The following is a 14977-nucleotide window of genomic DNA, read 5'->3' on the forward strand; positions in this document are numbered from 1 at the left end:
GTTGCTCCTTTGTGGGGGAGTCCCTGGGCTTTTGCGCGAGGGCTGTCAATCCCAGGACCTGTCTGCGGGGCCACGCTCCGCGCTCTCTAGTTCAGAGCAGCTGAGCTCGAAGCAGGCCTGAGTGTGTGGGGCGCGGGTGATGGGGCGTGGGCGCAGCCTGGGGTGCGGGGCTCTTGGAGAGCTTGCCTGACCCCGACTTTAAGGGGGGGCGCAGGGGACTGCGCGTGCCTGATTGTGCAGCCGGGAGTGCGGGTGCGACTCCCCGGGGCTCCCCTGCAGGCTGTCCCTGAGCCCCAGGAGCGGGACCCGCGCCTCTGGGCCTGGCCTGGAGCCCAGGAGGCTGCAGAGCTGCCCACGCCTCCGGGGAACGCTGCCGAGGGGCGCCATGGAGACCCCTGCCCCGAAACCCCAGGAGACAGGTACAGCGTCACTCTGTCTGTGGATTTGTATTGGAAGAGACTGAGGGTGAATTTTCATGCTGTGAAATTCTATACGGAAAACCCAGAAATGAGAGCTGCATGAACGGTGATGAATCTTACCTACCCAAAGTTAAGCACAGTAACACACAAAACGATTACGTTTATACCAAGGTCAAACACCGGCAAAGTAGAAACTGTTTATGGGTGCAAAGTTGTGATAAAACTGTAAAGTTAAGCAAGGAAAGTGTTACTGTAAAAGCCAGCAGCGTGTTGAGCCGGGGAGTGTAGGGAGGTGAGGGAGAGAGATGATAAGAGAAATAGGGCAGGAGCTGTTTCCGGGACACCGTTAGTATTTATTTCATGACCTGTGTCAAGAGTTCCGTGGATGTTCTCTATACAACTCTCTGGTCCAGTGTAAGGGTCTTGCACGCTCTGTATGTGTGTTTCACAATCAAAATCTTTTGAAGATAACCACGTACCCATTAGAATGGCTATTATAAAAAACGAAAAACAAAAACAAAACAAAAATAACACATTAGTGTGCATGTGGAGACATTGGAACCTTTGCACTGTTGAGAATGTAAAATGGTGCAGCCACTGTGGAAAACAGTATAGAAGTTCTTTAACTTTAATTTAAAAAATTAAAACTAGAACCACCATATAATCCCTGGGTATGTAGCCAAAAGAATTGAAAGCAGGATCTGAAAGAGATACTTGCACACCACTTATAGCAGCACCAGCCACAATTGTAAGAGGTGGAAACAACCCATGCGTCCAGCCACAAACCAATGGATAAACAAACTGGTATATCCATACAATGCAATAAGGTATTCAGCCTTAAAAAAGGAAGTTTTGGGGGCGCCTGGGTGGCACAGCGGTTAAGCATCTGTCTTCAGCTCAGGGCGTGATCCTGGCGTTATGGGATCGAGCCCCACGTCAGGCTCCTCCACTATGAGCCTGCTTCTTCCTCTCCCACTCCCCCTGCTTGTGTTCCCTCTCTCGCTGGCTATCTCTATCTCTGTTGAATAAATAAATAAAATCTTTAAAAAAAAAAAAAAGGAAGTTTTGACACATGGTACAACGTGGATGAAGCTCGAAGACGTTATGCTAACTGACATAAGCCCCATCTCAAAATAACAAATACTGTACGATTCCACTTATACAGGATATACCAGGGGGTATAGGAAGCTGTTGTTTAACGGGTGCAGAGTTTCAGTTTTGCAAGATGAAAAAGTTCTGGGGATTGGTTGCACAACAATGTGAATATATTTAGCGCTACTGAACTGTACACTTAGAAATGGTTAAAATGGTGAATTTTTTTGTTATGTGTATCTTTACCATAATTTTTAAAAATGTAAAAAACATTAGTAAAATAATGATTAAGGAAGGGGTTAATGCGAACAACAGTTGAAAAGACCCTGGGAGTCCACAGAACACTGCATCGCCTGGGCCTTTTCATGTCCTGATGGGTCTCCTTTCTTGTGTTGGGGTTCTGACAGGCTCCCCGAGTCCAGGAAGGGCATCTCTGAGAAACCTGCTCCTAAAACCCCTGCCTTGGGGTTTCTCTTCCTTCTACCTGGGGTGCTTGAGTCAGGAGCTCAGAGTCAGAAGTTCTTCCAGGTATTTGGAGCAATGGTCCAAAACCTGGATAATGGGACACCATCTAGCTATCCATCCATTCCATAAGCACTTGGGTGAGGCACTGTGTTGGGGGCCGTGGTCCTGAGTGACCAATGGGAGAAGCGGCTGGGGCTGGGCCTGGTATACAGTAGGCCCACAGGCAGAGGGAACAGATGTGTATATCCAAAGATAGTGACAGTGTCTGGGTAACTACATTGGCCATGAGGGGGGTCTCATGAGTCATGCTGAGACTATCTCTGCTTTATTGTAAAGAATCATCCATAAAGTCATGCAGAGGTGCTGGGAAAGTGTTGGAAAATCCAAATAAGCACAATAAATATTAGCCCCCCGAGTCCCAGAGAGTTCCTCTTACCTTTTTGGCAAACATTCTTGTGGGCTTTCCCCAGTCTTATATTATACTAATTAGCTCGGTAATTATATAATACTTTCAAATTGTAAGTCCAGTGGAATATTCATTCATGTAGGAATAATACTAAGCAAGGATCTAAAATGATCTCAGATGTAAGGTAGATAGTTAACCAACTTGAAAGTTTTATTTCTCCCTATTAATAAAACTCTCTTGTCCCACTTTCCAGCAACCACCCTATTCCTCTTTTTTGCCTTTAAACCAGAACTCCTCTGAAAAGTTGTTTAAGTCTGCTGTCCCTAACTATTCTCCTCCAGGTCTGTCTTGAACCCATTCTAAGCAGGCTTATACCCCTACAGTGGTACAACTATCCTTGTCAAGTTCACCAGCGAATTCTATGTTGCTTCATCTCTCAGCACTGTCTTCTCTTGGCGGTGAGACAGCGCCCCTCCTTGTTTTCCTGCTGCCTCTCCAGGAACTCCTCAGTGTCCACTGCTGGACCCTCATCTGCCCCTAAGATGAGAGACGTCTCTCCCGAAGACTAGAGGGCCTCAGGGCTGGATCTTCAGAAGCCTCCCCTCTCTTCTAGCTGCGCTCACTTTGGAGAAACGTCATCCAGCCTTGTTGCTTTCACTGCCGCCCATGGGCTGCTGATGCCCACATGTATATCTCCTGCTTCGATTTCTGTTCTGAACTCCAGGCTCACTACCTGACTGCCCACTTGGCGTTTCCATTTGGGTATCTAATACCCCTGGAACTTAATGTCTAAAAGGACTCCTGCTCTCTGCAGAGACCTCCTCCTCCCCCTCCACTCCTTCCCATCTTAACAAATGATCATTCTTTTCTTCCAGTTGCTCAATCCAAAAATTGTGGCGTACTTCTTGACTCTGCCTTGTTTCTCACATCCCACATTTGATTCATTCACAAACCCTGCCACAGACTCTTTCTTCACAAGGTCTCCAGACTCTGTCCCTTCTCAGCTTCTCCGCTGCCTGACACCATCTCTCCCTGGATTGTTGGAATAGCCCCTCCCTGGTCTCCCTGCTCTAGCAGCCAGATGTTCCTGTCCCAGAATGAGCCTCACCATGGCCTGTGGGGTCCTGTGCCATCTGGAGTCCAGTTCTGAGTTCCAACCTCATCTTCGGTCACTCTCTCCCTCACTCTGCTCCAGCTACACCCGCCTCTCTGCTGTATCTGGAACCCACTAGGCATGCTTTCACACTTCTCCCAGATACCCATGTGATTTGTCTCATCACTTAAAAAAAATTATTTTAGAAAGAGAGAGCATGAATGAGGGGAGAGGGAGAGAGAGAATCTCAAGCGGACTCTGCGCTGAGCACAGAGCCTGCTGTGGGGCTGGAGCCCATGACCCTGAGATCATGATCTGACCGGAAACCAAGAGTCGGACGCTTAACCGACCGAGCCACCCAGGCGCCCCATGGAGCTAGTTTCTTTTTAACCAACTTATTGCCATGTAACTTAGATACAATGATGGGATGTGGCATATAAATCTGTGTACCCACCACCCCAGTTAAGACAGGGAACATTTTTAACATCCCAGGAAGTTCCTTTATGCTGCTCTCTAGTCAATTCCTAGTGTTCCTCACCTTAGGCAACCACCTTGCTGATTTCTGTCATCATAGAACTTTGCTTGAGAGCTTTGTGGATTGTGTGTCAACTATACTTCAATTTAAAAAAAAGAAAATGGGCGCCTGGGTGGCACAGCAGTTAAGCTTCTGCCTTCGGCTCAGGGCGTGATCCCGGCGTTATGGGATCGAGCCCCACATCAGGCTCTTTCGTTATGAGCCTGCTTCTTCCTCTCCCACTCCCCCTGCTTGTGTTCCCTCTCTCGCTGGCTGTCTCTATCTCTGTCTAATAAATAAATAAAATCTTTAAAAAAAAAGTTCATGAAATTCAACCATATTATATGTACCATTTTTCATCTGGCTTTTTAAAATTTTTCTTTTTTTTTTTTTTAAAAGATTTTATTTATTTATTTGACAGAGATAGAGACAGCCAGCGAGAGAGGGAACACAAGCGGGGGAGTGGGAGAGGAAGAAACAGGCTCCCAGCGGAGGAGCCTGATGTGGGGCTCGATCCCATAACGCCAGGATCATGCCCTGAGCCGAAGGCAGACGCTCAACCGCCGTGCCACCCAGGCGCCCCTAAAATTTTTCATTCAACTAAATGTCTCTCAGATTCTTCCATATCACGTGTGTATTAGCCGTTCATTCATTTTTATTACTCTATGTTCCTCCTTGTATGAATATACCCACTGTTTGTATATTCATTCACCTGTCAGTGGGCATTTGAGTAGCTTCTAGTTTTTAGCTTTTATGAGTATAGCTGCTGTTATCATTTGCATGCAAGCCCTTTCTGTGGACATATATTTTATTTCTCTTGGGCAAACAGCTAGCAGTGGAATGGCTGCTGGCTCATATGATAGGTGTATGTTTAGCTTTGTAAAAAAACTCCGAAACTTCCAAAGTGGCTGATCCATTTTACATTCCCACTGACAATATGCAAGTTTTGTGTTTGCTCCAGATCTTTACCAACACTTGATATTGTCAGTCTTTTTAATCATAGCCCTTCTAATGGTATGGTGCTGACTCACGATGTATTTCATTTGGATTTTCCTGATGGCTATGATGGTGAGCATGTTTTCATATGCTTATTATCATTTTTGTATCTCATTTAATGAAGGCCTAAGTCCCTTGCCCGTTTTTTATTGGGTTGGTCAATCTCTTGTTTTTGAGCTATACGAACTCTTTCTATATTCTAGATATAAGACCTTATCATGTATGTGTTATATGTGTATATGTATGTGTTACCATGTGTGTGTTCTGTATGTGTTATATTTATATATCTGTATGTATTATGTCTTCATTACCATATATCTAGTGAATATCTCCTTGCTCTCTGTGGCTTGCTGTCTCAAGGATCCCCAGGGCCACCCTCAGCCTTGATGTTTCACTGGAAGGGCTCTCACAGGACTCAGAAGTTATTGTCTCATGGTTAGTGCCTATTACACCAAAGGAATGCACAGTAAAATCAGCACAAGGAAAAGATGCATGGGGCAAAGTCTAGAAGAAACCATGCGCAACCTTCCACGTGTCCCCTCCCAGTGGAGAGGCAAGGCATATACCTAATTTCCTTAGCAGTAATGTGTGACATGTGCAAAGTGTCACCAACCATGGAAACTTACCCAAGTCTAAGTGTTCAGTGTTTTTATCGGCGGTCAGCCATGTGGGCATATGGTGCTGCATGGCTGACCTCAGTTACTAAAGCTCCAGGCCCCCAGATGGGAAGTAGGTGTTCCCCATGAATCACACTGTTAGTGTAAGCTATCTGGACAATCTGGCACGGGGTGGCTCAAGGCATCAGGCTTGCAAAAACACTCTTCTTATCCAACAGAACATTCTAGGAACTCAGTGCCCAGGAGCTATCCAAGGGCCAGTTCTGAAAACATGCCTTTCTTGGGAATGTGCAGGGTGTGAGCAAACTAGGCATGTAGAGTTAACCCTTTGCTACACGCTTGCCTTTTTATTTTCATAATGATGGCTTTTATAGAGCAGACATTTTTTAAATTTTGGCAAAGTTCAATTTATCAACTTTTATACTTAATGATTTTTGTGTCCTAGTTAAGAATTCTTTGCCTACCGCAAGGTCACAATGACTTCCTCCTACATTTTCTTCTGGAGACTTTATAGTTTTAGCTTTTCTGTTTACATCTATGATATAATTCAAATTGTGTTTTGTGTGTAGTGAAGTAGAGATCAAGAGTAATTTTGTACCCTGACAGTTGCATTAAGAAGTATCCAACCAGGAGGGGCGCCTGGGTGGCTCAGTCGTTAAGCATCTACCTTCGGCTCAGGGCGTGATCCCAGGATCCTGGGATTGATCCCTGCATCGGGCTCCCTGCTCCGCTGGGAGTCTGCTTCTTCCTCTCCCACTCCCCCTGCTTGTGTTCTCTCTCTCGCTGTCTCTCTGTCAAGTAAATAAATAAAACTTACCAAAAAAAAAAAAAAGACGTATCCAACTGGGAGACAGAAACTGCACAGTAATATTTATTTACAGGGAAAGTGTAGGACAAAGAATTTCAACTATGGCTTGGGATTGGAGTGTTAAGGTTAATAAGAAATCAGGACACTCTCACATCCTATGACCTTGCTTAGTTTAGTTATTCATTTTTAAAGTTGTATTGTGGATTCCTTATGTTTTTCTATGGAGAGAATCATGTTGACTGAAAATACTGTTTTACTTCTTTCCTTTTACTATTTATGCTTTTTATTTAGTTTTTCATGTTTTATTTCACTGACTAGGACCTCAAGTACAATGTAAAATAGAAATGGTGAGAACGGACATCCTTACCTAGTTCCCAATATTGGTGTAAAAACAATGAATGTGTCATTATTTATTAGGATGTGGGCTGTATGTACTTTTTGTAGATGCCATTTATCAGCTGAATAAGTTCATTACTGGTTTGCTGAGCATTTTAATCATGAACTAGTGTAGAATCTTCTCTAATGATTTTCTGCATTTATTAAGATAAGATTTTGCCCCTTCATTCTCCTAATATTATCTTAATGTGATTAATTACATAAAATTCCTAATCTTAAACCAACATTTTTTGGGGGGATAAACTCCACTGGAAGATACACACACATGCACACTTACATATATATATATATACTTTTGATTTGCTGACATGTGGTGAGGATTTTTGTATCTATGTTCCTGATACTGGTCTTTAATTGTCTTGTAATGATTTGTCAAGTTTGAATAGCAAGGTTGTTTTGGCCTCATAAAATGAGTTAGGAAGCATTCCCTTCTTTTCGATTTTCTCATAGAGTTTGTGTATTTTGCCTTTAAATGTTTGATAGCATTCTTTCATCATTGAAAACCATCTGGGCCTGGAATTTTCTTTATGGGAGGAGCTGGTCCTGAGAGAGAGGGGGTCTACACTGTCAATGCCTCAAAGAGGTCAGAAAAGACAAGAAACCCAAGGAAAAAGCCCCACTCCTTCTTCACAGTATAGAGCCACAGTTGCACACGTGGTCGTGTCCTTTGTGCCCCTGTTGGGGTGTCAAGGGAGAGGTGAGTGGTCCTCTCTGGACAGTTCTGAGCCCCACAGGAGCAGGCACTCATGTGTCCTCCCTCTCTCTCTCTCTGCAGCTTTTCCTAAAGAAAAGGACATGGCCAAGGCACAGGTGATGCTGAGGACTTCGCTTTCTGTGCAGGTGGGAGTCAGGGAGGGTGTGCCTGTTCTTTTATGAATCAACTGTTCTGACTTTTGCATGTTTATTTATTGGGGTCATAATGTTTATTTAAAACCCACTTCTGTGAATTTTTTAAGTAATCAAATTTTGGAATAAGTGATACATGCACGTAATTGAGAATTCAAACATACGAAAGGGTGAACAGAGAAACGCCAGTGTTCTGCTTCAGCCCGCAGCCCCTCAGTCTTCCTCTCTATACTACTTCTTGCATATTCTTTTAGAGATAGTTTATACATATGCAGCCATCTGAATTTGTATCCTTCATCCATTTCTTTTTCACCCAAGTGGTAGAATGCTACAAACACAGGTTATCACTTCGCTCTTTTCTATTGTGCCAAGATACACATAACCTCAAATTTGCCATTTTAACTGTTTCTTAGCATACACTCCAGTGCGAATTAATTACCTTCACAGTATTGTACACTTGTCACCAATTATCACCACCCAATTACCATCAAGCCAAACAGAAACTATATAAACTAAACTAAGAAATAGGGGTGCCTGGGTGGCTCAGTCTATTGAGTATCCAGTTCTTGGTTTTGGCTCAGGTCATGATCTCAGAGTCATGGGATCATGTCCTGCGTTGGGCTCCACGTTTAGTGTGGAGTCCGCTTGAGATTCTCTCTTCCTCTCCCTTTGCCTCTCCCCCTGTTTGCTCTAAACAAACAAACAAACAAACAAACAAATAAAATCTTTTAAAAGATAAATAAACTAAGAAATAATTCCTCACTCTTAACATATAATATATGTTGTAGCATATGTCAGAACTGAACTCTGTTTTATGGTGGGATAATATTTCATTGGATACGTACACCTTATTTGTTTATCCGGTCATCTGTTAATGGACACTTGGACTGTTTCCACTTGTTAGCTATTGTGAATAATGGTGTTGTGAACATTGGTGTACAGGTATCTGTCTGAGTCCCTGTTTTCCATTCTTTAAGGGATATGCCTAAGAGTGGAATTGTTGGGGTGTATGGTAGTTTTATGTTTAACTTGAACTTTTTGAGGAATCACCAAACTGTTTTCCACAGCAACTGTACCATTATACATTCCCGCCAGCTGTGCATAAGTGTTTCAGTTTCTCCATGTCTCACCAACACTTGGTATTTTCCGTTGCTTTTATTATAACCATTTTGGTAGATGTGAAGTAAAATTTCATTATGGTTTTGATATGCATTTCCCTAATAACAAATGATGTTGAGCATTTTTTCATGTATTTATTGGCCATATATATACATACACATATACGTATACATACATATATTCTTTGGAGAAATGTCTATTTAAGTCTTTTGCCTATTTTGATTTAAAGATTTTATTAGAGAGAGAGAGAGAGCATGAACATGGGGAAGGGCAGAGGGAGAGATAGAATACCAGGCAGACTCCACACTGAGGACCCTGAGATCATGACCTGAGTCGAAATCAAGAGTCGGATGCTTAACCGACTGAGCCACTTAGGTACCCCTGTCCATTTTTAACTTGGGTGTTGGTTTTTCTTTTGGTGGTTGTTAATTTGTATGTGTTCTTTACATATTGTTGATATTAAGCACTTATTAGATAAGTGATTTGCAAATGTTTTCTCCCATTCTGTGAGTCGCCTTTTTGCTCTCCTGGTAGCATCCTTTGATGCACAAAACTTTTAAATTTGGGGGAAGTCCAGTTTATTTATTTTTTAATTGTATTGCCTGCACTTCTGATGTTATATGTGAGGAACTTTGCCAAATTCATAGTCATGAGGATTTGCCTTTATGGGTTTTTTTCCTGAATTTTATCATTTTAGCTCTTAAATTTATGTCTTCCATTCACTTTACGTTAATATTTGTATTTGGTGTAAGGTAAGGGTCTATCTTCATTCTTTTTGCACGTAGATATCCAGTTTTTCCTGCACTGCCTCTTGTCCCATTGAATAGTCTTGGCACCTTTGTCAAAAATCAATTGGCCATAAAGATGAGAGTTTATTTCTGGGCTCTTAGTGCCATTCCGTTGGTCTAGATGTCTGTCCTTATACCAGTACCACACTGTTTTGATCCCTGTAGTTGTGCAGTACTTTTCAAAATCAGGAAGTATGAGTCCTCCAACTTTGTTTTTCCTTCTCAAGGTTGTTTTAGCTATTCTGGTTTCCTTGACCTTGTGTATGAATTTTAGGATAGATTTTTCCATTTTTGCAAAAACACCATGGGGATTTTGATAGGGATTGCATTGAATCTTACATTGCTTTGGGTAATACAGACATCTTAGTGATATTAAATCTTCCAATCCATGAGAACAGGATGTCTTTCCATTTCTTTTGGTCTTCTTTAATTTCTTTCAGCAGTGTTTTGTAGTTTTCAGTGTACAAGTCTTATACCTCCTTGGTTAAATTTATTCCCGAGTATTTTATTCTTTGATGCTATTATAAATGGGATCATGTTCTTAGTTTCTTTTTCGTATTTTTCATTAGTGGTATGTTGAAATACAACTAATTTTTCTTTTCTAGAAAGTTAATTTATTTAGGGACACCTGGGTGGCTCAGTCAGTTAAGTGGCCAACTCTTGATTTCAGTTCAGGTCATGATCTCACAGGGTCCTGGGATTGAGCCCCGCATGGAGCTCCAGGATCAGCCAGGAGTCTGCTTGAGGATTCTCTCCCTCTCCCCCTGCCCCTCCCCACCCCCACCCCTGCTCGCATACACATACATGTGCTCTCTCTCTCATATAAATAAAAAAATTTTTTTAAAGAAAGCTAATTTATTTAAACTCAAACAAAAAACAAACAGTTCACCCATTTCTCCCACCCCTCACCCTCCCCACCTCTGGCAACTACTGACCTGTTCTCTGTATCTATGAGCTTGGTGATTTTTTAAAATTTATTTTCTACATTAAGACAGATAATTTGGTATTTTTCTCTGCCTGACTTATTTCACCTACCACAATTCCCTCAAGGTCCATCCATGTCACAAATGGCATTGCATGGGGGTTTTTTGTGGCTGAGTAATATTCCACTGTATATATACACCACATCTTTATCCATTATCTGTTGATGGACACATATTGCTTACGTATCTTGGCTATTGTAAATGATGCTGCAGTGGATACAGGGGTATAGATATCTTTCTGAGCTAGTGCTTTTGTTTCCTTTGGATAACTGCCCAGAAGTGGAATCGCCGGATCCTAGGGTAGGTCTACTTTTAACTTTTTGAGGAACTTCCACACTGTTTTCCACAGTGGCTGCACCAATTTACATTCCCACCAACAGTGCATGAGGGTTCCCTTTTCTCCACGTCCTCACCCACACTTATTATCTCTAGTCTGTTTGATAACAACCATTCTAACGGGTGTGAGGTGATATCTCCTTGTGGTTTTGATGTGCATTTCCCTGATGATCAGTGATCTTGAGCATCTATTCGTGTGCCTGTTGTTTTGCCATCTGTATGTTTTTAGAAAAATGTCTACTTAGATCTTCTACCCATGTTTTAATCTGATATTTGGGTTTTGTTTTTTTTTTTACTACTGAACTATAGGAGTTCTTTATATATTTTGGATATTAGTCCCTCATCAAATATATATTTGCAAATATTTTCTCCCATTCAGTAGATTGCCTTTTCATTTTGTTGATGGTTTCCTTTGCTGTACAGAAGCTCTTTACTTTGATGTAGTCCCACCTATTTATTTTTGCTTTTGTAGTTTTTGCTTTTGGTGTCAGATTCAGATGTTTTCTTCTGGGAGTTTTCAAGGGTTTCAAGTGTTAATTCAAGGCTTTAATCCATTTTGAGTTAACTTTTGTGTATGATGTAAGATAGTGGTCCAATTTCATTCTTTTGTGTGTGGCTGTCCAGTTTTCCCAGCACCATTTATTAAAGACTGTCCTTTCCCCCATTGTATTTTCTTGGTTCCTTTGTCATAAATAAATTGACCGTATAAGCATGGGTTTATTTCTGCTGTCTGTACTCTGTTCCACTGATCTGTTTGTCTGTTTTTATGCCAATACCATACTGTTTTAATTACTGTAGCTTTGTAATATAGTTTGAAATCAAGGTGCACAATGCGTCCAGCCTTGTTCTTTCTCAACATTGCTTTGGCTATTTGGGGTCTTTTATGGTATCATAGAAATTTTAGGATTATTCTATTTCTGTAAAAATAGAATTTTCACGTTGGAATTTTGATAGGATTGCATGGAATCTGTATATTGCTTTGGGTAGTATGGACATTTTAACAATATTAATTCTTCCAGTCTATGAGCACAAAATATCTTTCCATTTATTTGTGTTTTCTTTAATTTCTTTCCTTAATGTCTTGTAGTTTTCCATACATGCATCTTTTACCTCCTTGGTTAAATTTATTCCTAGATGTTTTATTCTTTTTAAATTTTTTTTTTATTCGACAGAGATAGAGACAGCCAGCGAGAGAGGGAACACAAGCAGGGGGAGTGGGAGAGGAAGAAGCAGGCTCATCGCAGAAGAGCCTGATGTGGGGCTCGATCCCACAACGCCGGGATCACGCCCTGAGCCGCAGGCAGACACTTAACCACTGTGCCACCCAGGCGCCCCATATTCTTTTTGATGTAATTGTACATGGGATTGTTTTCCTAATTTCTCTGATAATTCATTATTAGTGTATAGAAACACAAGAGATTTTTTGTGTTGATCATGCATCTTTACTGAATTTGTTTATTAATTCTAACAGTTTTTTGATGACATCCTTAGGGTTTTCTATATATGATACCATGTCATTTGCAAATAATGACAGTTTTATGCCTTCCTTTCCAGTTTGGATGCCTATTTCTTTTTCTTGCCCAGTTTTGGCTAGGAATTCCAGTACTGTGTTAAGTAAAGTGGCAAAAATGGGCATCCTTGTATGTTCCTGATCTTAGAGGAAAGGCTGTCAGCTTTTCACCGTTAAGTATGATATTCCTTCTATACACACTTTGTTGAGTTTTTATCACGAACAGATGTTGAATTTTGTCACATGCTTTTTCTTCTTCTGAAATATAACCAAATTTTCCGGGTTAATTTTATATCCTAAAACTCTGGTGAGTTTTTTTGTGGAATATATCAGATCATGTCATCTGCAGATGGTTTTACGTCTTCCTTTCCAATTTGGATACATTTTATTTTTTCCTTACCTTTTCTTGCCTTCTCTAGAACTTGTAGTAGTATGTTGAATAGAAATGGCAAGAGTGGCCTTCTTGTCTTATTCCTCATCTTGGGGGTTAAAACTTTCAGACTTTACCATTAAGTATGATGTCAGCTGTTGGTTTTTTACATATGGCCTATACCACGTTGAGGAAGTTCCCTTCTATTCCTAGCTGTGTTTTCATCATGAAAGGGTGATAGATTTTGTCACATCCTTTCTCTGAATCAATTAAGATCTCATGTAATTTTCTTCCTTTGTTCCATTAATGTGGTGTATTACATTAATTGGTTTTTGTATGTTGAGCCACCCTTACATTTCTGGGATTAATCCCACTTAGTCATGTTGTCCTTGTAACATGCTGCTGAATTTGATTTTCTAGTGTTTTATTAAGGGTTTTTGCATCTTTATTTGTAAGGGTTCTTGATCTATAGTTTTCTGATCTTATAGTTTCTTTGTCTGGTTCAGTATCAGGGTAAATCTAGCCTCATAGGTTGAGTTAGGAAGCATTGCCTTCTATTCAATTTTTGGAAGAACTAGTGTTAATCCTTCTTCATGTGTTTGGTAGAATTCACCAGTGAGGCCGTCTGATCCTGGGCTGAAAAGCAGAGAAATCTGTTGGGAGATTTTTCATTACTGATTCAATTTCCTTACTTATTCAGATTTTTAAATTTTTTCTTGGATCAGTTTTAGTAGTTTGGATGTTTCTAGAAATTTGTTCAGTTCATCTGGGCTATCCAGTTTGTGGCATACATGTGATTTCAGCACTATCTATTGAATAATTTGCCCTCCAGATATTTGTAATATCACCTTTATGATATTAAATTAGTAAATATACAAGTATCACGTTTGGGAGTTATCTGTTCAGCCCACTATTTGTTTTTAAATGAAAGCAGTTTTTGAACTGAAGCAAAAGTAATTTAATAATTTTAGCTTTGTAAACTTCTTTTGCCCTGATTTTTCTCCCAGGTGAATTTTTTTATCTTTTTTTTTAGCAAAGTAAAACTTTCATTTTGCAGTTTAGTTAATTTTATCATAAATTTACAAAGAATGTATGCCATTTTAGTAATCAGGCTTCTTATGTCTCAGTAAAGTTTTATATTTTTTTCCGAAAAGACATTTTATCCAGGATTTTTATTTGTTCTCAGCTGGAAGATCACTTTTGGATACTCAGTCAATTACTGGAAACTGAAATCTGGCAAACTTTTTAATCTTTGCCAATTTAACAGGTAAAGGGAAAAAGTTACTCCTTTCATTTCCATTTCAAGTTCTCATTAGTGTGGTTGAACATCTTTTCACATATTTCTTTTCTTTTTTTAAAGATTTACTTATTTATTTTAGAGAGACAGTGTGTGAGCCGAGGGAGGGGCAAAGGGAGAGAGAGCAAATAACCTCAAGTAGACTCCCCACTGAGTGAGGAGCCCAGGGCAGGGCTTGATTCCAGGACCCTGAGATCATGACCTGAGCCAAAATCAAGAGTTGGCCACTTGGGGCGCCTGGGTGGCACAGCGGTTAAGCGTCTGCCTTCGGCTCAGGGCGTGATCCCGGCGTTATGGGATCGCCCCACATCAGGCTGCTCTGCTATGAGCCTGCTTCTTCCTCTCCCACTCCCCCTGCTTGTGTTCCCTCTCTCGCTGGCTGTCTCTATCTCTGTCAAATAAATAAATTAAATCTTAAAAAAAAAAAAGAGTTGGCCACTTAACCAACTGAGCCATCTAGGCGCCCACATCTTTTCATATATTTATTAACCATTTGAATTTCTTCTGTGAATCACTCATATCTTATGTCGATTTTCTCTTATTTGTTTTATTATTATTGATTTACAAGAACTTTTTACATAGATTATCAATCCTTTGAAAATAATACATATTGCAAATTCCTTTTCTCAGTCCAGAAAATTCAAACTTTTTTAGGTTGTACAGAAAACCTGGATTTCTTTGTTTTCCAGTGTGCCTCTGGTTTTAGAATGGATCCTGGCCTTGGTGTCAGCCTTCCCCAAGGTTATTCTTTTCAAAAGGCTGTAATTCCTTATAACTCTTGTGACTACTATAGATTTAAAAACTAATGTATTTTGTCCTTAAGAATGGTGTGAAAGGGGTGCCTGGGTGGCTCAGTCATTTAAGTGTCTGACTCTTGATTTCGGCTCAGATCATGGTCTCAGGGCTGTGAGATCGAGCCCCA

The 14977-nt window shown here is 40.8% G+C and overlaps 1 protein-coding gene across 3 annotated transcripts in view; it reads left to right on the forward strand.

Moving 5' to 3' along the window:
- The window catches only part of LOC100466168 (zinc finger protein 883), a 22610-nt gene continuing 7633 nt past the window's right edge, over positions 1 to 14977 (forward strand). For all 3 annotated transcript variants that reach the window (XM_034642829.1, XM_019801106.2, XM_019801107.2), the window contains exons 1-2: positions 1 to 419; positions 7582 to 7646. In XM_034642829.1, coding sequence (XP_034498720.1) covers positions 386 to 419; positions 7582 to 7646 — 99 coding nt within the window. In that variant the 5' untranslated portion in view covers positions 1 to 385. The remainder of the gene's footprint in view (positions 420 to 7581; positions 7647 to 14977) is intronic.

This window comes from Ailuropoda melanoleuca, chromosome 14, assembly GCF_002007445.2.
Source record: "Ailuropoda melanoleuca isolate Jingjing chromosome 14, ASM200744v2, whole genome shotgun sequence".
Classification (NCBI taxonomy): Eukaryota; Metazoa; Chordata; class Mammalia; order Carnivora; family Ursidae; genus Ailuropoda; species Ailuropoda melanoleuca.